This window comes from Oryzias latipes, chromosome 4 (assembly GCF_053564925.1).
Source record: "Oryzias latipes strain Hd-rR chromosome 4, Olatipes_Hd-rR_3.1".
Taxonomy (NCBI): domain Eukaryota; kingdom Metazoa; phylum Chordata; class Actinopteri; order Beloniformes; family Adrianichthyidae; genus Oryzias; species Oryzias latipes.
The window spans coordinates 8,800,339-8,823,053 of record NC_136240.1 but is presented as its reverse complement, the minus strand read 5'-3'; the positions used below and the strand labels follow the sequence as shown (position 1 = coordinate 8,823,053).

The 22,715-nt window shown below is 44.1% G+C and overlaps 1 protein-coding gene and 1 long non-coding RNA gene across 4 annotated transcripts in view; one reads left to right on the top strand and one right to left on the bottom strand.

Moving 5' to 3' along the window:
• Positions 1-678: 678 nt before the first annotated feature.
• Positions 679-18,049, bottom strand: LOC144991849 (uncharacterized). Its single transcript, XR_013655505.1, has 4 exons — positions 17,373-18,049; positions 16,761-17,309; positions 16,196-16,675; positions 679-1,050 (listed from the first exon to the last, which is right to left on the bottom strand). It is a non-coding gene; the product is annotated as an uncharacterized LOC144991849 (long non-coding RNA).
• Positions 8,490-22,715, top strand: part of wwc3 (WWC family member 3) — a 46,145-nt gene continuing 31,919 nt past the window's right edge. The window contains exon 1 of one of the 3 annotated variants that reach the window (XM_078945706.1): positions 8,490-8,709. Coding sequence is in view for 2 of the 3 variants with exons in the window: in XM_023954080.2 (XP_023809848.1) it covers positions 19,885-20,030 (146 nt within the window). In the remaining variant the exon portion in view is untranslated. Of the gene's footprint in view, positions 8,710-19,325; positions 20,031-22,715 lie in introns of those variants that run through there. The other 2 variants (XM_023954080.2, XM_011473820.4) reach the window with 2 other exon arrangements.

The following is a 22,715-nucleotide window of genomic DNA, read 5'->3' as shown; positions in this document are numbered from 1 at the left end:
CTGTTTCAGAAAGGAGGTTCAACCATCTCTGAGGTTAAACTTGAACTCTGAGTTGGTCAATCGAGAGATTAACAACTGAGTTTTCTGTTTCAGAGAAGCTGATCGGAGTTAGGTCAATCAATTCTGAGTGGACTGATTCGGAGTTAAGCGTTCGCACCGCGACTGTAAGAAGCCATTAACAATGGAGCGCAGATATCACGAGTCACCATGGCAACCGTGGAAAAAAAGAAGTCTGCATATTTTTCGCCAGCTGAACTTGACGTGCTGCTGCAGAGTTACAGTGAATATGAGCACATATTCCAGAAGAAAAGCAACACCGCTGCATCTGCAAAACAGAGACAGTTAGCGTGGGAAAACATAGCTGCTCAAGTTATTGCGCAAGTTTGAATTTAAATCATTGTTATAAAATATTGGCTGTAATAACTTTTTAAATAGTTATTACATTAATTAAAAATGGCGATATTTAGGTGTACTTTTGAAGTGTTATTCCTGGTGTAATTGGATGAAATGCTGCACAGTGTACAGAACCAATCTGGGGGAAAAATGCATTTAACGTCGGTAATGTTTAGAGGACTTTTTTGTTAACCTTCCCCTCTTGCAAACGTTGGTGTCATGGCTACAGAACACTTTTCGAACCCAGATGCTGGAACCCAGAAGAAACACAGCGGGAGGCGAGCGTTGGCGGGTAAGAGTTTTAATACGAGGAGCAGAGAGCAGAACGTGAGCAGGTCCAGATGTCGGTTCCGAACTGAAAGACAGAAGTTAGCGGCGTCACTGGTGGATTTCTCCGTAGGCCGATGTTGACGAAGGTGGAGACACTTGATGAGGCAGAGGCTCGTGGTGGGACCGCAGGAGAGGACAGACTGATGAGAACGGCTGGGAACTGATTCGAGCGACCACTCGTGGTACTGGATTCCTGAGGGTGAGTAGAGAGAGAGACAGGTTTAGTCATAGGCTTGACGTAGCGAAAACGAACAATAGCTTGACTTGAGGACCAACTATGCACCATCAGGGGCAACGGACTGGCGAAGACTGATGATCCTGTGGCTCCTTATGAAGGCGGATGAGGTGATGAGGTAAGTGGTCGCAGGTGTTGAGAATCAGCAGCCAAGCGGAGAGGAGAGGGGGAGGAGGCCGACAGAGGCACCATGTCAGTTGGTCAGTTTAAAATTAATACATTCAATTGTGTTTTTAAAAGTGAGCTTATGTCTACCCTTGTATTGATCAAGTGGTATAGGTTTATATGGGATTAAGAAAGTAAGCAGTACTAGCAAATTGTGTTTCCAAAAAGTAATTGTTACATTAATCCAATCCAATGTCCCTGATTTCATTTTCATGTAGATGCAATCCTGCAGGAATTAAAAGAACATGGCAGCAGCTAAAAATGAAGTATAAAAACATAATTCAAGCAGGTAAAATTTGAGCATGTCATGGATGTAGACTTTGTTGACAATATTTGACATATGAAACATCTACATAGCAATGTCTAATGTTGTTTTCATTGTATATATGTAATTGACTGCAACGAAAAACGGTAACGCTCAAACAAAAACGTATGGGGAAATGACAAAAAATCGAGTCTAGGTCTCAAAATCCTCGCACGACGTAAATGTAATTCTCTACGAATTAATGCAGCCTCCTCGTCTATTGGGTCCTCCAAAACAGGACAAGCCATTCTTGTCACTTGTCTCTGTGTGACGGAAATTTGGGCAATGAAGGTTAAAGCGACAAATACCGCTTCGTCTTTAAAAAGGGGAGGGGACCGGCAGAAACCTTGAGTTTAGAGAATAAAACCTGCTCCCGACCAGGTTAGGTTCACAGCGTAAGTAACCATGGACACTGACTCCGAGTATAAGTTACCTCTCTTTCAGAAACGGGTTTGACTTACTCTGTTTACTCTGGTTTAACAAACCTCCCATTCTGAAACGGAAAACCCAGGGTTTCCCTGATTTCAGGGTTAACGCACTCAGAGTTTACACTTAACCTCCTTTCTGAAACAGGCCCCTGGTGTCCAGTCGTTGACCTCTTTTTGTTCACATCTCTTACCTGCAAAGCTAAATCCTGTCTGACACCTGTAGAAACAGCTTTAACCCTTGTGCTATCCTAGGCACTTTAACATTGGGAGTTGGGTCATCTAGACCCACTAGACAGTGCTGTGAACCTTTTTTCTTCAATGATTTGTGATCTTCACTGGTGTCCATGGATTACATGAAATCTTTCCACCTTTATCCACCTTTGTCATGGTAGGGAGAACACGTCAATGTAAGGGTGGGGTCATCTAAGATAGCACAAGGGTTAAGCAATCAGTCACTTTTGAGGTTTTTTCCTTCTCTGGATTTCAACACAATTTTGTTTAACCTGCAGGATTTAAACTGGAAGAACATTCTCCTTAAAAAAAAGCTAATATATATATATATATATATATATATATAAAAAAAACTTGCCCCTATCACCCTTTCGTGGGTGGTTTCTCACTCAAGCTCGGGTCCTCTACCAGAGGCCTGGGAGCTTGAGGGTTCTGCGCAGTATCTTAGCTGTTCCTAGCACTGCGCTTTTCTGGATTGAGATGTCTGAGATCTTTCCAGGTATCTGTTGCAGCCACTCCTCCAGCTTGGGGGTTACTGCCCCGAGTGCTCCAATTACCACAGGCACCACTGTCACCTTCACTTTCCAGGCTTTCTCCAGTTCTTCTCTGAGTCCCTGGTATTTCTCCAGTTTCTCATGTTCCTTCTTCCTGATGTTCCCATCGCTTGGCACTGCCACATCCACCACAACGGCTTTCCTCTGTTCTTTATCCACCACTACAATGTCTGGTTGGTTCGCCATTACCATCCTATCAGTCTGGATCTGGAAGTCCCACAGGATCTTTGCCCTCCCATTCTCTACAACCTTCGGAGGTGTTTCCCATTTTGACCTTGGGGTTTCCAGTTCATATTCTGCACACATGTTCCTGTATATTATTCCAGCCACTTGATTGTGGCGCTCCATGTATGCTTTACCTGCCAGCATCTTACACCCTGCAGTTATGTGCTGGATTGTTTCAGGCGCCTCTTTGCACAGCCTACACCTTGGGTCTTGTCTGGTGTGGTAGATCTGAGCCTCTATTGCTCTGGTGCTCAGGGCTTGTTCCTGAGCTGCAAGGATGAGTGCCTCAGTGCTGTCCTGTAGGCCAGCCCTTTCTAGCCATTGGTAGGACTTCTTGATATCAGCCACTTCAGTTATGGTCCGGTGGTACATCCCATGCAGGGGTTTGTCCTCCCATGAGGATCTGTCCTCCAGCACTGTATCCTCTGCTCTCCATTGCCTGAGACATTCACTGAGCACACTGTCATTTGGGGCCTTGAGCTTGATGTACTTATGCATCTTGGATGTTTCATCCTGGATAGTGGCTTCTACGCTCACTAGTCCTCGGCCTCCTTCCTTGCGGCTAGCATACAGTCTCAGGGTGCTGGATTTGGGATGGAACCCTCCATGCATGGTGAGGAGCTTTCGTGTCTTAACATCCGTGGTCTGTACCTCTTCCTTTGGCCATCTTATTATTCCTGCAGGGTATCTGATAACTGGCAGTGCGTAGCTGTTTATTGCCCGGGTCTTATTTTTGCCATTGAGCTGGCTTCTCAGGACTTGCCTTACCCGTTGGAGGTATTTAGCTGTTGCAGCTTTCCTTGTTGCCTGCTCCAGGTTGCCATTTGCCTGTGGAATTCCGAGGTACTTGTAACTGTCCTCAATGTCTGCTATTGTTCCTTCTGGGAGTGAGACCCCTTCTGTGTGGACTACCTTGCCTCTCTTTGTCACCATCCGACTGCATTTCTCGAGCCCGAATGACATCCCAATGTCAGTACTGTAGATCCTGGTGGTGTGGATCAGGGAGTCAATGTCACGTTCGCTCTTAGCATATAGCTTGATGTCATCCATGTAGAGGAGGTGACTGATGTTTGCCCCATTTCTGAGTCGGTATCCATAGCCAGTCTTGTTGATTATTTGGCTGAGGGGGTTCAGACCTATGCAGAACAGCAGTGGGGACAGAGCATCACCTTGGTATATCCCACATTTGATGGACACTTGTGCAAGTGGCTTCCCATTGGCTTCAAGGGTGGTTTTCCACAGCTTCATTGAGTTTCCTATGAAGGCTCTTAGAGTCCTGTTGATGTTGTACAGCTCCAAGCATTCAGTGATCCATGTGTGTGGCATTGAGTCATAGGCTTTCTTGTAATCAATCCAGGCTGTGCACAGGTTGGTGTGTCGTGACTTGCAGTCTTGAGCGACTGTTCTGTCAACCAGGAGTTGGTGTTTGGCTCCTCTGGAGTCTCTACCAATGCCCTTCTGTGTGTCACTCATGAATTGATCCATGTGCCTATTTATCTTGGTTGCAATGATGCCTGACATGAGCTTCCATGTTGTGGAGAGACAGGTTATTGGCCGGTAGTTGGATGGGACTGCACCCTTTGAGGGATCCTTCTGGATCAGGATCGTTCGCCCTTCTGTTAGCCATTCGGGGTGAGTTCCATCTCTTAGCAGCTGGTTTATTTGTGCTGCCAGGCGCTCGTGGAGTGCAGTGAGCTTCTTTAGCCAGTAGGCATGTATCATGTCAGGGCCCGGTGCTGTCCAGTTCTTCATACCTGAGACTCTTTCTTGGATGTCTGCCACTGTGATGGTTACTGGATTCTGTTCAGGGAGGTTGCTATGTTCTTCTCTCAGAGAGACCAGCCACTGGGCATTGCTGTTATGTGCTGTCTCTTTCTCCCATATACTTTTCCAGTACTGTTCAGTTTCTAGCCTTGGTGGGTCTGCTCGGCTGTTTTGACCCTGCCACTGAGCGTACACTTTCGCAGGTTGAGTTGCGAACAGCCTGTTTATCCGTCTGGCTTCATTGTCTCTTGTGTACCTCTTTAGGCGGCTGCTCAAGGCTAGGAGCCTTTGTTTGGCAGTTTCCAGTGCTTCAGGTATGGGCATCTGGCTGTATCTCTTAGGTACTTGCTTTCTCATTGTACCTCTTTGAGCCTCTGTCAGCTTACTCACATCCTTCCGAGTTGCCTTGATTTTGGCCTCTAACCGTTGCTTCCATGGTGGGTATTGTTTTCTCCCATGGTTACTCTTATAGCCAAGCATCTCAAGGATCACTGCTGCTGAAGTGTAAACCAGTTCATTGGTTTCTGTGATGGTTGTGGTAGGAATTGCCCTCAATGCTTCATTCACAGTTTCCAGTAGACTTTCAGGCGGTACATCACTTAACCGTTGTAGCTGGTGTCGGGGTTGCCAAGTGTTCATTCTAGACATGATCTTGTCTTTCAGGTCAGTTGCTGCCTCGCTCAGCGTAACTGTGGTTGTTGGGGCTGTGTACCCAATCTCAGGGTGGGAGTGTAGTATAGCCTCCTCTCTGACCTGTTGTTCTGGCTCTCCCGGGGTATTGCCATTGTATTGTATCGCTTCAATCTCAAGTTGTGATAGGAGTTGCCGTTTGTGGATGTTAGAGCATTGGGCTACCAGTTGTTTGGCAGTTAGCCTTGATTGTGGGTTTTGAAGCATCCATCCATTCCACATTCTCTGCATGTAACCACGCTGGTTGGGATTACTTGAGTAGTAGCATTCTAACAGAACCTTGTTCTCGCATCTAGTCCATTTCCGTCTTGTTCCAGTAGCCCACTTTCCATCAGAGTGCTCTGGTCCCCCAGCACCTGACGCAGACCTTGTTTGGCCGGGCGACGTCTGAGCCGGCATGACATGTGGTTCATTGTCTCTCATGTTTGTGAGGTAGGCTGTAGCGTAAAGGGTCTTGCCCAAGGACCCTCACTGGGTGATGTTAATTGCTCGCCATTGTTATGGTAATTGCCCCATTTCCATTGTTATGGTAATTGCCCCCATTTACCATTGCCATTATATTGTTCATTCCGCCCCTGGGAATCGAACCAAGGTTTCCTGCGTGACAGTCCTGTACCTTACCAACTGAGCTACCCAGCCGCATACATATATATATATATGTATGCGGCTGGGTAGCATATATATATATATATATATATATATATATATATATATATATATATATATATATATATATATATATATATATATATATATATATATATATATATATATATATATATATATATATACATGATTAAAACAACATTTAGGGTTTTTTTTTGTAAAAAAAAAAAAAACATTTGATGAGAATATTTTAAGTGGAAACATGGATTTAAGGTGAAAACAATGATAAGAAGAAATGCTTTCATCTGGGGTACCAGAAAGCAAAACAGGATTTACACAATATCTGCCTGCAATCTTGACATGTTGTGATGGTGCATCTGCACGAAGGTGGACCTGGTTTCCACGGTGACACCTGGTCTCCCTACCAACCCACTTACAAAGCACATAAACACCTTTGTACGTATGAGAAAGCGAAAATTACAGTTTAAGGGAAAATAAAGGGAGAGATTGGGAGAAAAATTGAAGCTGCTTTCAAGGATATACAAAGGAAATGAGAATAAAGGAAAGCTTTACAGATTTGGCAGCGTTATGGTGTTGTGACCCACAGAACTCTGACTTCTACAAACGGTCCAGACATTTCACTCCATTGTTAGGGGAGCCAGATACAAAGAGTGTTCTCTTATGTGTTGTCCTGGATATGCTGTTTGATGAAAAGAGGATGACATAATTCATCATTACAAATATTGACACTTTTTCAATTATTTTTAACCACAAGAAAAATCCCATTTTGGAAAATGTGGGCACATTTGTTCTGAACAAAGTAATGATCTGTAACCACCCGGACCTTCTACATCAGCAGAATTAGACGACATGTTTGAATGGACAGCCTTTTATGCACTGGACACAAACTCAGAGACTTGTAAATGGAGAATCATCATCATCAAATAATGGAAAATTCATGTCCAAAGTTTGTTTTCCAACTGAACTTTGTGGGTCAAAAAGGCCTTAATGATCACAACTTCCTGTTCAGCCCAAGCCTGCTGGTTTTCTTCAGCAGCGTGTAGAAAAGGTTGTGAAATACCAAGTTAACATGTTTTAGTCTTAGAACATATATTCTACGCCCTGCAACAGACTGGCGACATGTCCAGGGTTTACGTTGCCGTTGCCTAACATTAGAGAGGATAGGCTCTAGCAACCCAGTGGTTGCTTGGACCCCCTGTAAGGGATTCAGGGGGTTCAAAAATGGATGTATATATTTTATTTTACACACACATTTTACATTTGTTTTATTTTGATGGTTGCAATTTACAGTGAATGAAACCCCAGAATTTAGTATCTGGCAAAGTTGATTTTTACCGTTTAAACAAAATGCACATCTGCAACAAAAGTTTGAACCAATTAAGCATATTAAAATTCATCTTTTGGGATTTTCAATCTATTCAGGACTTAACTTACTTGACTAAATGACAGTTTAGCAGCTTCATCAAGTCACACATCCACAAATTATGCACAATTATCCTACTGAAATTGAGCATTTAAAGATATTTCTGTTGCCTTTTAACAAAATGATCATCCAAAACCCCATGATGATACATTTGGCCCATATTCTCGCACTTCCACCTCTGTGCTTCCCTTCTGGGACATTGGTAGTTCTCGGCTGGTTTCTTGCAAAACTGTGTACGTTTTTATCTCGTCATATTTAGCATATTTGTGAAGTGTGAAGCATTTTTTTCCGTCTTGAGCAATGCCTGACTTCATGGTACTTTGACCATTGAAAGAGGGTACTGTTATTGTTTTTCAAACTATTTGACAAAGATTCACAATACATTTTTGATGTTAGATTCACAGATTAGATTCACAATAACAAGAGCATAACATCAAACATGATATTATGCTCTTGTTTTGCTTTCCTATGTGAGTAAAGCTATAATGCAGTCTTGCAGGTTTGTGTTTTTCCTGCTCTACATCCATTTAATATTTTATTAAAGAAAAAGTTCAAAACAAATGTTTTTCCTTCCTAGTTTAGTAAGATTTACAATGTGTTCACAAATCTATTTAACATTTTAAGCCAAATCTTATGATAAATTTTCATTAATTTTATTGAAATGTATTTTACCAAGAAGTTTAACATTTTACTATTGTAGAATGCAGAAAAGATTGTGGAATTGCACTGATCAGATGCATAAACAATAGTTAGTTTATGGTCTGGCAGATTTTAAATAATAAAATGTTATAGTTTAGGTATTGATTTTTCATTTTTCTAAACACCAAAAATAAGATTAATTTATTTGAATAGGTGCTTTTTCTCATAATTTAACATTCTGTCAGCAAATGGCCTTTGGGAAGTGGGAGTGTAGGAGGTTTTCAGTGGTCAAGTTAAATGAATAACAATCTTTATTATTCCATAGGTATTTTCCTTTGACGTGGCACCAACACATTCAAAATCAAAAGGGCAGCTTCCCAAAAATGTACAGGTGGTTTAAATCCTAATTAAGCATACCATGTCCTCCTACCTGGAAGGAGGTTAACTTTTCCTCAAAATCTACAATTCATTCAAACATACAGAATTCTTTATTCTAAATTCCTTTAAAAAAAATCTAAAATCCAATTCATCTTTATTACTCTAATTTATAATATCACACAAAAGATTAAAACAACATATATCTCCCAAATACAATGACTTCTCCCATCTGGCCTGTGAGTAGATTCTCCTGGAACCTTGAATACAGCTCTGTTCCTAGGGAATGTTTTGCCTGAGCACTCTGGGAAAGACAAACACAACAGGTGAGTGCATCTTGCAGTCACACCTTAATCTAATTATACTGAAGACTACGGATGGAAGTAGAAGCACCATGAAGCTTTCACAGGGTTCATGTAATTGTGAATGAAACAACCATTCGGGGTTTTGAAACCACACAGAACAGCGGCATCTGGTGGCGGACTGGACGTACATCATCTAAAGCTCCTTGTCCTTGTAACACTACAAAGTTGGAATGTTATTTAAAAAAAGTAAAACACCACAGTGTTGTTCATGATAATAAAAAAAACAGAGGACTTCCGGCTCCTCACTGAATATGGCAGCATAGCTTAGGGGTTATATTAAATAACCTCCCTGAAAATCGACCAATTTTGAAGTAAAGCGATATTCTTCTAACATAAGAATGATACGAACGAGGAAAAACAAAGATTTTGCACTTAATTAATGAAAATAAGGATGATAACCGGAGCCGCTGTTCCAAGCATGAGGCTATTAATCAAGGCAAAACCGAACCAGCTGGCCTGGAAGAAATCCTAAAAGAATTCAAAAGCCCTCAACAGGACAATGAACGACAACTTTCAGAGATACAAAGAAACCAGCTGAAGGCCGAGGCTTGATTAGAAGAGGCTGAAACTCGCATTGATGATGTGGAAACAACTCTACAAGCAACATCTACGCTGCTGAGGAAACTTCTGCAGCGGCAGGATAACATGGAAGCTAAGCTAAGCTAACAGATCAGGAGGCTCACCAATATGATCGTCTTTCTAGAAAAACTGCTCTTTGAGACTCTGGATATTACACATGACTCCGGTGTTAAGATAGAAAGAGCCCACAGAGCTCCTGCACCAAAGCCCGCAACACCACAGTCCAAACCGTGCTCCATCAGATCCAAGGTCTTCAACTTCAGAGCCAAAGAAGAAGTGATAAAGAGGGCCTGGTAGAAGAGGCAGACCATACACAACAATAACCGCTTCTTCATGGACCAGGACTGTCCCCCAGCAATCCAGAAGAAATGTATGGACTACAACAAAGCAAAGAAAGTGCTGAAGGAGAGAAAAATCAGATTCCAGACCCCTTACCCTGCAAAAACGAGCTTATTGTACGAGGAGGGAGTGCGCCCACATCAGGCCGCAGCGGAGGCTACAGCTGACATGTCATCACTGGGGCTCCTGGTTACCGTCATCCCTCCTCCCACCGACCCCCACCAGCGTGAGCTACAACCACTTTCTGCATGGAAGCGGCAAGAGGACCGCGCTGTGCAGAGGAGCACGGAGGAGCATCAACCACGCTTCGTGGAGAAACTCCAAGAATACAGGAGGAAACCACCAAAAGACAAGAAAAATGTTTAAAGAAGAATCTCTTGGGAATTGGTGCACAATGTAAGTGTTCAAAGTGCCTTTTTTTCCTCCTGACGTTTAAAGCAAACACTAAATTAGTCGGGACACACAATAGCTATGACAGTAAAGACAACACAGCCATCTCCCAGGGCCCTGCTCTTTAAAGTGGGCAGGACTATCCCTGACTGGAGCTCCAACATCTCCAGCTCCACAAAGGTTCTGTTTGTCAGAACCTCTTGTCTGGAAGAACTCTCCCAGCTAAAAGTTATTTTGATTCAACTATTTGCTGAGAGAACAATCTTTTTTTTAAAAATCTCTGATGCTTTTATGTTGGGATTTTCAAAGGCCTATTTCTCATCCTATAAAACTAGACACAGAAGAAGTATTGCAACTTTAATATCCCAAAAGATACCATATGAATTCATTTCTGAACAAAAAGATAAAGAAGGGTGCTGCATACTGGTAACAGTGAAAATAGATGGAGTTTAAATAACATTTTTTAAATATCTACGCCCCCCTGGCAGTGACTTTTCATTTTATCAAAAACTTATAGCGTTAATGACACAGGCAGACGGTATAATTATTTTTGGAGGGGACTGGAACATTAGACTAGACCCAAGGCTGGACTCATCAAGACTGGCCTGGCAGAAGAAATTTCAAATGTTGATGTCACAACATGGTATTATAGATATTTGGAGAGATATCTACCCAACAGAAAAAGACTACACCCATTATTCTCACTTCCACACAGTATTTTCCTTCCTTCAGAATGGTACAAAAAATTTCAAACGGAATTATTACGTTTTCCAACACAAATTTTAAATAAAGCATTAAAAAAGGATAAAACACCACTAACTTTGTCATTGAGCTATCTTTAAAGTGACCATGTGCTCTCGACATCAAAGATTTATAAAACCACCCCCTTAATAAATACCGTATGTAGTGTATTTCCTTATTAGGAGAAACCAAGTTGAAATGAATGAGCCACAGAACGTTTTTTTACCAGGAGCCATGGTAAAGTGCAATGAACTGACGTTGATTCCGATACAGGGGAAAACAACAAAACTGATCGAGAAACGTTGTTTGGAATTTATATGTATTTAAAGAGAATAGCGCGCCCAACTGTTCAAACACAAGTGACATCTGAACCCTGGTTCGACCAAACAATGCATTTGGCGCTTCATACATCAACCATGTGATCTGCGTTAGTTGACACATGACCGAAACATTGTGCCGAACCACTCTGCTTCATGAAGGGGAAACAAGTGTCGAAGGGTCTGTGTCAAACGGGCCATCCTTACTGAAGACTAACATTCCTTTCTTCCAGGTAGCTGCCAATTCATCTACATCATATACGAAATATAAAACCATCTAAACCTCTGATTAATACATCTTTATTCAAACCTATAAAAGGTGCCATTTATTACCATTATAAAGTCTTTAAAATGATGTGTCCCCACCTACCATACCTGTATACCACACCCTTTACTAAAGTAACGTAGGAGCTCTTCGTTTCATTTCCTCCTCCTTTCTCCAAAACAGTGCACCTCTCAGTCCTCAGTCATCCTTGACAGGCAGTCCGTATGAAGGTATTAATGTTCCAAAATGCACGAGCTTTTATATTTGATTTGAGAACTTGTAATACAGAATGTGAATACTTGTGTAAAAAAATCTGCATCTGTGTGTAAAAATCTTCTGCTGTGAACTGACAAATTTCCATTTGCATGTGTTCATTTAGAGTTACAACTTCAAACTGGCGCAAATCACAAGTGCGCTACAACTGCGCTCTGAATTCTGACACATTCCTTGCGAGAAATTTGTGTCAAAACTGATCTGTGTCCGAAAATGGACCTAGGGGGGAGGGAGGGTTAGAGGAGGCGGAGTCAACCAATCAGAGTGCAGGATTCGGAGAACTTGGTAAAGTTAGAAAGAGCTTCACAGAGTTGGACTTCCTGCTTCAATAACTCTTCTGATAAACGTTTAAATGTGACAGCAAGTCTCTCAATCATTTTGTATTAACACGGAGAGTGAACTAAAAATGCATTTCTAAAGAAAAAAATTCATTTTTTCATACATTTTAATGAGAAATGATCTCTTTGTGCTTTAAATGCAGACATGCAGCTAGACGGCTGCGAACGGACAGCGTCAGCAGGAAGATCATCTTTGTTGTAGCAGGACGCCAGGGCTATTGAGCAGCTTTATTATAAATCATATGGATTAACATTTGAAAAAAATGTATCAGATTAGATCAAGGCGTTCCCAGCGATGTTCCAGGCGACAGCACGGCGGAGCGTGGCTGTGGCGGTCCCAGCCCACTGAGCAACGGCTGTTCCTGCGCAAGCGACAGGCGTGCTCCGCCGTCGGTCAGCGGGATCCTCGCTTCTTCTTTCCTCGGCGGAGCTCGGCGTCTGGCCGCTGAGCTCCGCGGAGAAAATGAAAAGCGAGGATCCCACTGACCGACGGCTGGGTCCACGACACCGCGCTACGCCCTCGTCCAGCGGGATCCTCGGCCTCTCCTTCCTCCGCGGAGCTCGGCGGCTGACAGCGGTGTGACACCGCGCTACGCCCCCGCTCAGCGGACAGACGCCGAGCGAGCGACGGGCGAGGCTGGGTCTGGGCGACCGCCGTGCTCCGCCGTCGGTCAGCGGGTCCTCGCATCTCCTTCTTCGGCGGAGCTCAACGGCTGGCCGCTGAGCGCCGGCGTAGCGCGGTGTCACAAACCCAGTATGGTTTCTAATATATGTTTTCAAAGGTTAATTCGTATGATTTATAATAAAGATGCTCAACAGCCCTGGCCCTATTGTCCTGCTACAACAAAGATGATTTTTCTGTTGGCAGCCGCTGCTGTATGTCTCCATTTAAGAACAAGAGATCATTTCTCATTAAAATGCTGGAAAAACGTTTTTTTCCTTTAGAAATGCATTTGTAGTTCACTCTCCGTGTTAATACAAAATGATTGAGAGACTTGCTGTCACATTTGAACGTTTATCAGAAGAGTTATTGAAGCAGGAAGTCCGACTCTGTGAAGCTCTTTCTAACTCTACCAAGTTCTCCGAATCCTGCACTCTGATTGGTTGACTCCGCCTCCTCTAACCCTCCCCCCCCTAGGTCCATTTTCGGACACAGATCAGTTTAGAGACAAGTTTTGACACAAATTTCTCGCCAGGAATGTGTAAGAATTCAGAGCGCAGTTGTAGCGCACTTGTGATTTGCGCCAGCAGATTGGAGCACACGCAGAAGCACATTTGAGCGGTTGGAATCACAGATTTGAAGTTGTAACTCTAAATGAACACATGCAAATGGAATTTGTCAGTTCACAGCAGAAGATTTTTACACACAGATGCAGATTTCTTTTTGCAACAGTATTCACATTCTGTATTACAAGTTCTCAAATCAAATATACAAGCTCGTGCATTTTGGAACATTAATACCTTCATAAGTCCGCCACCATATTTGATCTTCCTGGCTTGTAGTGGACTGTGAAGTTGTATAGCTGTGTGGTCCAGAGGGAATTGATTTGGCGGATGCACACAACAGCAGGAGAAAGTGGTACCAAAGTTAAAATGTTAAATGTACAAAATGTTAAAACCAATTAATAATAGACCTGCTAAAATACATGTACAGAAAAAAAAAAGAAAAACAGAAACAGAGATTCAGTCCGCTGAGGGCCAGAATGGCAGTGACGTGCGCTCAGGTGAGGCAAGTGCGGCACAGCCTCATCTGTCATAATCTTGATAAATAGAAAAAGGTAAATTAAGTGTATATCATTTTCCTCTGACCTGTGATAAATATACATTTTCAGTCAACTCAACGCGTTTTCCACAGTTTGAGGTTAAAATCGCCGAATTTGAGTGTTGCGCGATCACAGATGGAGCGGAAACTCCAGGGGCCTCATTTATAAAGCTTTGCGTAGGATTTGCGTCAGAAGTGGCGTACAGATGAAACATAGGATGTGCGTACGCACAGAAATATTCAGATTTATAAAACCGTGCGCACGCACATCCTACGCATCTTTCCCTTAATAAATCACAACCAATTCTAAATGTAGCGCAGCTTTTGCGGCCTCATGACACGCCCATAGTTGCCCATAAATAGTCCGTGAAACGCCCACAAATGAATATTCATTGATTGCGAAACCATGGCAAACACAGAGAGGAAATCAAAAAAACGTAATTTCACTCAATGTGAAGTAGAAGTTATCGTTGGCGAGGTGGAAAAGAGGAGAAAAGTGTTGTTTGGAGGGGACAGTGTGGGCATTACTAATGCCGAAAAGGCACGTGAGTGGCAGACGGCGGCAGACGCTGTAAATGCTGTAGCCTCACAACCTCGGACCGTGGCCGAAATAAAAAGGGATGGTCGGACATCAAAGTCGAGGCAAAAAAACGTCTAGCGCTGCATCGCCAGAGGGGGGGGGGCACCGGAGCGCCAGATGCACTGGGTGACACGCGTGGTTCCTCCGAGTGCTCCTCTGTAACGCTGGGCCCAAAAGCCCGCAGAGGTCCAAAAGGACGGCTCGAGGAAGTCGGAACCGGCTCATAAGCCACTCGTCCTCGTTTGCCAGCAAGTCTTCTTGCCGTCTAAAGATACGTTCACTCCGAATTCTTCCATTTGCCACATCTTCTAAGAGCGCAAGATCAGCCATTGTGCGTCATTACGCATTGTGATGGGGCATTTTATTTCCCTCCATTTATTACATCTGACAAGCTACAGATGTCGGTAATAATCGACGTGGAAATGGGAAATTGTTCCGCCCAAATGTAATTTCTTGTTGCTTTCTGAATGGTTGAGACATACGCCATACATTGTTTTATCAAAAATAAAACAAACTAAAGGCATATGCATGAATACCATAATTCAGTGGCTTATGAAGAAATGTTTTACTATGAAAACAACTTTCCCCAGTGGACAATTAGTACGTCTGTCCGTCCGTCTGCACGCCCGCACCTATATCTGCTCCGCCAGACGGACACATTGACGAGAATATCAGTTTTGTACATTATTTCGTTCTGTTAACTATATTATTTATGAGAATGAATTGCACAACATGCCAATATTGCAGAACATATTTCACTTTTCTTTCTGCAAATAAGTGTTCATTTGAATTTATGTTGTAATTTTGGTTTGATTTTTTTTTTTTTTTTTTTTTTTCACTGCTGATCGATCAAACGGGTGTTTGTGTAGCTGTTAATTGTAAGACTTGCTTTGTGAAGTCTTCATGTTATTTCTGAGAGGCAGTATTGTCATTTTCACTTTCATGTGTTTCTTCCATCTGCCGACGGTGTCGCCGTTTCTCATTTCACCCGTTTTTGTGCGTACGCCTGGGTCAGAGCTTGCGTGAAGGACCGCACATTTTACGTCAAGTTTGCTTTTTATAAATACCAACTATTGCGTAGAGAGTGGCGTACGCCTTCTTTTGTGCGTACGCAACGTTTATAAATGAGGCCCCTGGTGAGGCTCTGAAGCGCTGTGCCTCATGTCTGACTGCAGGACTTAACAGAGACGTGCGCTGAAAACACTGCTGTAGGCCCGCAGAAAAGGCTTTAGGTGAGGCAAGCCTCACCAGCAGGGGGCAGATGTGAGCTGACAGCTGCTTTGTAGCTACACTGGTGCCGTAGAAACAGTAAGGACGTCTTTCTCCATTGAGAGGGAGAAACTCATTAAACTAAAGGAAAAGGAAGACTTTTCCGACTGATCATAGAGCTTTTTATGGAATAGGATCAGCGGACAGACTCAAAAAGTAAGGCCAAATATGTTTTTCAATGTTTTTTTTAAATAACAAGGGAGTAAGTGGACAAAAATGTAAGTATAATAATTTATTTTATTTTTATGATCATTTTCACAGACAACATTTGATAAAACTGATTAAAGCACCAGAATTTGAAGTTGGAAAAATACCAGAAATGGTTACTATTTGTTTACAGTATATATGAATAATTTATACACAAGAAGAGTGTTCTATCCATCTATAAAATAAAAATTTTCTGTAGGACAAATAATTTATCGTGTGTATTTTATAAGCTGTTACCTGCTGTTGGATGAATGGTGAAATCTTCAGTTCTTTCATTGTAAATCTGACCCCAGAGGAGTCAGTGCCTCACCAGCCATCAACCTCACCGCACGTCACTGCTGAATGTTTAAAGGTGGAGGCTCCCAGAGAACAAAAAAAGGAATTCACCCCACTTCCATGATGCAGACCACACACACTTGTGAACCCTTCACCCAAGGACACGTCAGTCCAAACCGAGGGAAAGCCTCCCCCCCAAAATTTAGGCCTGACACCTGGGTCCTTAGCACTGAGGGAGGGGAAAAACAGAAGGATTAACTTAGTTCTAAAAGAATTATATAAAAATTTTCTTAAAACAAAAAATAAAAGAAACTATCATAGGAGCAGGTCCGCCCATAGGGTGCTGCTGGATGAGGAGAGTGCTGCCAAGCTTTTTTTTTGTGGGTGACGGGGGAAGAATTCAGGCGTAAACGCCCCGTTTAGTCCTCCTTTGCTTTGGCTCAATAGCAGCCACCGAGCACCCGGGCCCGGCAGAGCCCTGGTCGTAGTCCACAGAGAATCAGCACACGAGCAGTGATGGTTAAAATGCTTCCAAAAACTCAGTGTATAAAAATCAGCAGTTGTTCCACCAATGGGAGCGTCAGAAAGTCCCTGGTAATACAAGACCAACAAGAAACATTAGCAAAAATAAAAACGGCTTAAAGGCAAGCGCAGGACTTGACCCTCGCCGGCTTACCAGACAGACTGTTCGTCACCTGGGAGGCGGGCTCAACTGCAGGGGCTGTAATTCAGCACAAATCTGTTCCTGCTGTCATTATCCAGAGCTGAAAACAGCATGTAAACATGAGGCAGTAAACAGGCTACCACCGCTACGTTACCTGTAATTCTAACCGGAACAGTGCAACAGGAAGTATTCTGTTCCAATGCCCATATGCAACTGAGGGCTTCTTGGCCTTTTCATAGCGCCCCATGAGGCCATTGCCTGCAGTTATCCTCCCCACTGCACCTGAGACAATTAATCCTGCCACAGCGGAAAAGACAGGTACCATCCTGAGATTCGCCCATTCGTATCCTTCATCCGGTTCTGCCACTGCAACGCCCGATGATCCGTCTTCAAAATGAAGTGATGTCCCTACAAGTAATAGCGAAGAGTCTCAATAGCCCACTTTATCGAGTACCTCGTCTTCCGGTCCAACAGCTTTTGGCATAGGAACACCACTGGTCGTCTCTCCTCATCCACCTCCTGGTGAAGCACCACTCCAAGGCCCACCCCTGATGCTTCTGTCTGCAGAATGAATGGTTTATCAAAGTCTGGGGTTTGCAATAGTAAATGTGAAAGACCTCAGACCTTTCAGTCCAGAAAAGCGCAGTGCTAGGAACAGCTAAGACACTGTGCAGGACCCTCAAGCTCCCAGGCCTTCTGGTAGAGGACCCGAGCTTGGCTGAGAAACCACCTGCAGAGGGATGAGAGGGGAAAATTGTTTTTGTTGCTAAATCTGCAGAGAGGCAAATATTATATCCAAAAGTGAAATTCTGACACTATGATTAGTGGAAGATATCTGTCCTTCAATACACTGTGGGTTAGGAAGAGGGATAAATCAGACAGGGGGCAGTGTGACAGTGTGCACGTGCACGTGGGGGTGGAGATACATGCACGCTGCCCAAAGTGAACCATGTGATCATTTGTGGAACCAGATCCTCCCTAGTCCGACCAGCCAGACCAGAAAGAGAGTGGGATACCCCCGGACCAGGAGTATCTCCAGCGATGGGACCCACGCTGCCTGGGTGGGGGGGACCGCCCACTCACCCAGCCAGGCTTTGAGAAGGCCACTCTACGGGGGCCCATCCGGCACCGGGGAGCATAGGCGACCCCGGTGTCAAGGCCCCCAGGCCACAGGAAAGGCGCGCTCCGCCGTACTGGGCAGCAGCCATTTGGGTCATCGGGTGCCGGACGACGAGACACGGGCCAAGGACCCCACCCACCACCCAGCCGGACCCTCATGACCTCAACCCCTCCTCCCATATCAACCCCCGAAGCCCTCCCCACGCTGCAAAAGGGAGGGTGAGCCCCAGCGGGTCGTGGCGAGGTCCGTGCCCCGGCCAGCAGGATCCTCCCAAGCCAGGCGGTGAAGACCGGCTGCCCCTCCCCGATCCCATTTGTGTATAGGGGTGTGGGTGTGAAGTGTGTGTGCTGTAGGTAAAATGGGGGGTCTCCAGTGGGGTGGTGGGCCCCACTGCTGCCAAGCATCAGAGCCCCCCCACCCTGGGGTCCCTCTGTGTGGAGTGTGTATTTATGCCCAATTATCCTACTGGAATTGAAAATTTACAGATATTTCTGTTGCCCTTTAACACAATGATCGTCCCAGGCCACATGATGATACATTTGGCCCATATTCTCCACTTCCACCTCTGTGCTTCCCTTCTGGGACATTGGCAGTTCTCGGCAGGTTTGTGGCAAAACTGTGTACGTTTTTATCTCGTCATATTTGTAAAATGTAAAGCATTTTTTCTGTCTTGAGCAATGCCTGACTTCATGGTACTTTGACCATTGAAAGAGGGTACTGTTGTTTTTTAATCAAGCTATTCGACAAAGATTCACAATAACAAGAGCATACCATCAAACATGATGGAATGCTCTTGTTTTGCTTTCCTTTGTGAGTAAAGCTATAATGCAAATCTTGCAGGTTTGTTTTTCCTGCTCTACATCCATTTATTTTATAAAGGAAAAAGTTTTAAACAAATGTTTTTCCTTCATAGTTTTGTCAGATTTACAATGTGTTCACAAATCAGACAAAATTTTTAGACAAAATCTTATGATAGATTTTCATTCATTTTATTGTAATGTATTTTACCAAGACGTTTAACATTTTACTATTGTAAAATGCAGGTACGTTTGTGGAATTGCACTTTTCAGATGCATAAACAATCAGTAGTTTCTGGTCTGGCAGATTTTAAATAATTAAATGTTATAGTTTAGGTTTTAATTTTACATTGTTCTAATCACTCAAAACAAAATCTTTTTTTTTTTTTTCAAAAGTCTGCAGGTGTTTTTTCTCATTATGCTGTAAAATTAAGTTTGAACTCTATATACATAAAAGGTTTAAAACCTATGTATATGTTTAGCTAAAGTGTTTGTGATTTAAAAAAAACTGCAATAAAAGGCACCATAAGCTAGCTTTTGCGGTAAAAACATGATTTGATGAGTTTCTGTTAAATTGCTGTGGAGGACGCTGCAGTACCACAAACGGACACGGGGCGTCGCTGTTGCACCACTAACGGCTCGGCCCGGGCTTGTCAGTTCAGGCGTGGGTTCGTGTTGCGAAGTTTGAGGCGTCTGACTGAACTCGTCACGCTCCCTCCCCTCGTGGTTCAAGCTGCTTTTATCTGGCGGATCGGCGGGTTTTCATGGCTCAGGTTGGAGCAGAACCCGCTGGTTCCGATCCACTTCCATTCTCGCTGATTTGAAAGAGCGTTTGGGTCGCGCTGATTAGTTTGAGTGAAATCTGGGACTCTTGGAGTCTTCCTATTGGACGAAGGAGCTCCCCCAGCCCCGCGTCCGAGCGCTTATGCAAATCCGCCCCCGAATATGGACATGGAGGAATGAAGTATGGTGGAGGAGGCGAACATGGAGGACCGAGGAGCGTGAGCGCGCCGCTGCTGTTGTGCGGGCGTGGAGGAGCGCTTAGAAAGTGGATGTAGCTCCGCTGGGACGTTTTCTACGGCGGCGCCTGCTTGGAAAGTTCGTTTTTTTGGGTTTGCGCGCGCCACTGCCTCGAGGTAATGCAGTGAAAAAGGCCACTTTTTCCGGGGGGGATCAGACGCAGGGCAGGGGGCTCCAGCCCGCTCACCGTCCCGACGCTATGCCGTGGGTCAGCGGCGGGAAGCGCAGAGAGAGCTCGGAGCTGCCGCTGCCCGCGGGCTGGGAGGAAGCCCGGGACTACGACGGAAGAGTGTTTTATATCGACCACAACACCCGGCAGACGTCGTGGATTGACCCCAGAGACAGGTACGTGAAAGGCCCCGAGAGCTCACGCGCAGTTACGCTGCGCCGCTGGGGTGCCAGGCGCGCGAGGAGGGCGGATCGAGGAGATCCGGAGGGGTCCAGATCTGCTGAGATCTGGAAGAAACGTCCACGCAAACGCAGAGGGTCTCTCCCGCAGGCTGAGCCCGCATCGGGGCTGCGTAAACAGCCTCCTGAGAGCGGGAGCGCAGCTGTTTGTTTGTGCGGAGTTTGCTGCCTGTCAGCAGGGACGCATCCTCGCGAAGGAGCGGTACTCCCGTTCCACAAACCACCAGTTCGAACCCGCGTTTGGGGACCGGAGACGCCCCTGTCACCTCCACGCACAGCCACCTCCTCAGGACCAGAGAACCCACACCAAAGTTTTGACCGGACGCGAGAGGGGAGCACTCAGACTTCATCTCCCAGAAATCTTTGTGCAAGTATTCAAAGAATGCTGCTCAGGCCGCTGGGGAAGCTGCAAAGATGTGCTTTTGTGGGGACTCTGATTCCAGGCTCCGCCACGGAGATCAGGGGGTCTGTTTCCGCTCCAACCTGTTAGGACGAACCAGAAACGAGTCCTCCCAGAAAACCCGAACCGGATCCAGGTTTTCTGGGAGGAACCCAACTGCTCCCAGCAGAGGGAAAGGAGCTGCCTGTCATCTCCTCCTCCTTCCTACATTTGATGAAGCAGGGCTTCAGCAGCTCCTGTGAGGTGCAGGGTGGAGGTCTGTAGATGCCTGCTGCGTTTGTAGTCCTGCAGCTGCACTGTGGTTTATTTGGGATCATAGCAGAGGAATGTCTTCAGTCGCCACCTCATACTCTCTTGCGCTAAATCCCATTTTTGTTCTGCTAACAGACACAGAGGTGTCCGCTGCACTCACTCCGTGACGTCAGTGTCCAGGTGACTCTCTGACATCTGCTGTCATGCACAGTTTTTGGTTTGCTGACTCAGCCCTAAAGCTGTCCTCAAATCAGGTGGAAGCATAGTTTTTGTTTCCCGTCATCAGCAGATCTCCAAATCACAACCAGTTTCCTGAATGACTCCAACTCTTTTTTATTTTTGACCCAACAGATTTCCTTCAAACTTCTCTTTCAAATGCAACTTTTCTTCATCCAGAAAAACCAACCACTGGTTGATTCCCAATAACTGTATAAGAGAACCGGACCGAGTGACCCCTCCCCCTTTGTGTTCCAAACAGGAAGCTTCCAAGAAGCCAAAATCCCATAGACTTATTGCTCTGATTCATTTTATTAACATCTTCTTGATGATCCCTACATTTTTTCTCATTATTTCTTTTATTGCAACTTATTCAAGTTATAAACTAACCAATCAGATGCCTCAGCATGTCAAATGTTCAAAACATTTGACTAACAGATTCTCTGCTAGACCACATTCATGTAGTAGGGGTGTGGAATTCCAACAAGCTCGCTCCTGATTGGTTCCAACACGGGGAACTACCGAATCACCCAAACAATGGCAACTGAAGTGACTTCATTTGGGTGGACCCAGACGTAAGTCATTTCCTATGGGTGAGGTCACACTCACTCCGTCCAGTTCTCATTTACAGTCGATGGTTGGGAGGATTTGACGTTTCTGTGATTCATGGTGGAACTGTTTTGGACTTCCTTTGGTGAGAGTTATGGTTTCACTGACCAACCCAGAATCCATTCTGTTCCCGTTTACACTGCAAACCAGTTTACGGTTGGAACCGATTCCAATTCTATGGTGGTCATGGTAAAAAGTTTGAACTACGGTGGCCCTGAAGTGCAAATCACAACAAATCACTCAATACAATGACAATAAAAAGGCAAAACAAATAATAAAGAACAACATTACATCTTAGAAACCAAAACACAATCCAATAAATGTAACTAATCGAAAAAACAGAAGTAATTGTAAGAAATCATAATGAAACACCATAAATAAACCAAATAGGTAGTCTCAATGGGACATCCTTGATTGGGTGATGATGTTTGATTTTTGAGTTTTTTCAAATGCCTTTTCAATGTCTGCATACTAATAGATGTTTTCTGATTAGTGCGGAGCATATCCAGCAGCGCTGCTTCATTCTACATGACCTTTGGTTGAAAGGATGGAGAAATGTCATCATCCAATCAGTGAGGTCCCACAGTCCCTGTATCTTCTCCAGTTTCTTCTTTTGTTTTGAATTTTTAAACATTTCATTTTGATTTCTGAACAATTTTCAATATAATTTTATTCTTTTTTAGACAAAACTGGATGACCAGTATCTGTTTTTTAACATTTCCCTTTGAATACTGGAATTTATTTTTGTTTTTTTAAGAACATTTCATTATTTTTGTTTCATTTTCTGTCATTAAAAAAAAAAAACTTTTTTATTTGTTTTTCTTTTTTCATTGTTGCTCTGATCTAAATATGTTTTTGCTTTAAGTGATTTGTTTTGATTTTCCCTTCAGGGCCACCGTAGTAAACTGATCAAAAGTGGAATTTTCTCGAGCAAAAATAACAATTTCTATATTCTAAAATCAGGGTTTTGTCTGAAGCCTCGACGAAAGCTGTCGCCGACAGAAACCCTCTGTGTGTGTTGCTGGTGAAACCTCAGGACCTCCTCTGGAGCTTCTGACATGTCAAAGTGAGCCGTTTCATTGCGGCGCTTCGGTCCATCTCCGCTCTTCTAAGCAGCCAGGAGAGGAGCTGCATGACAGGAAGTG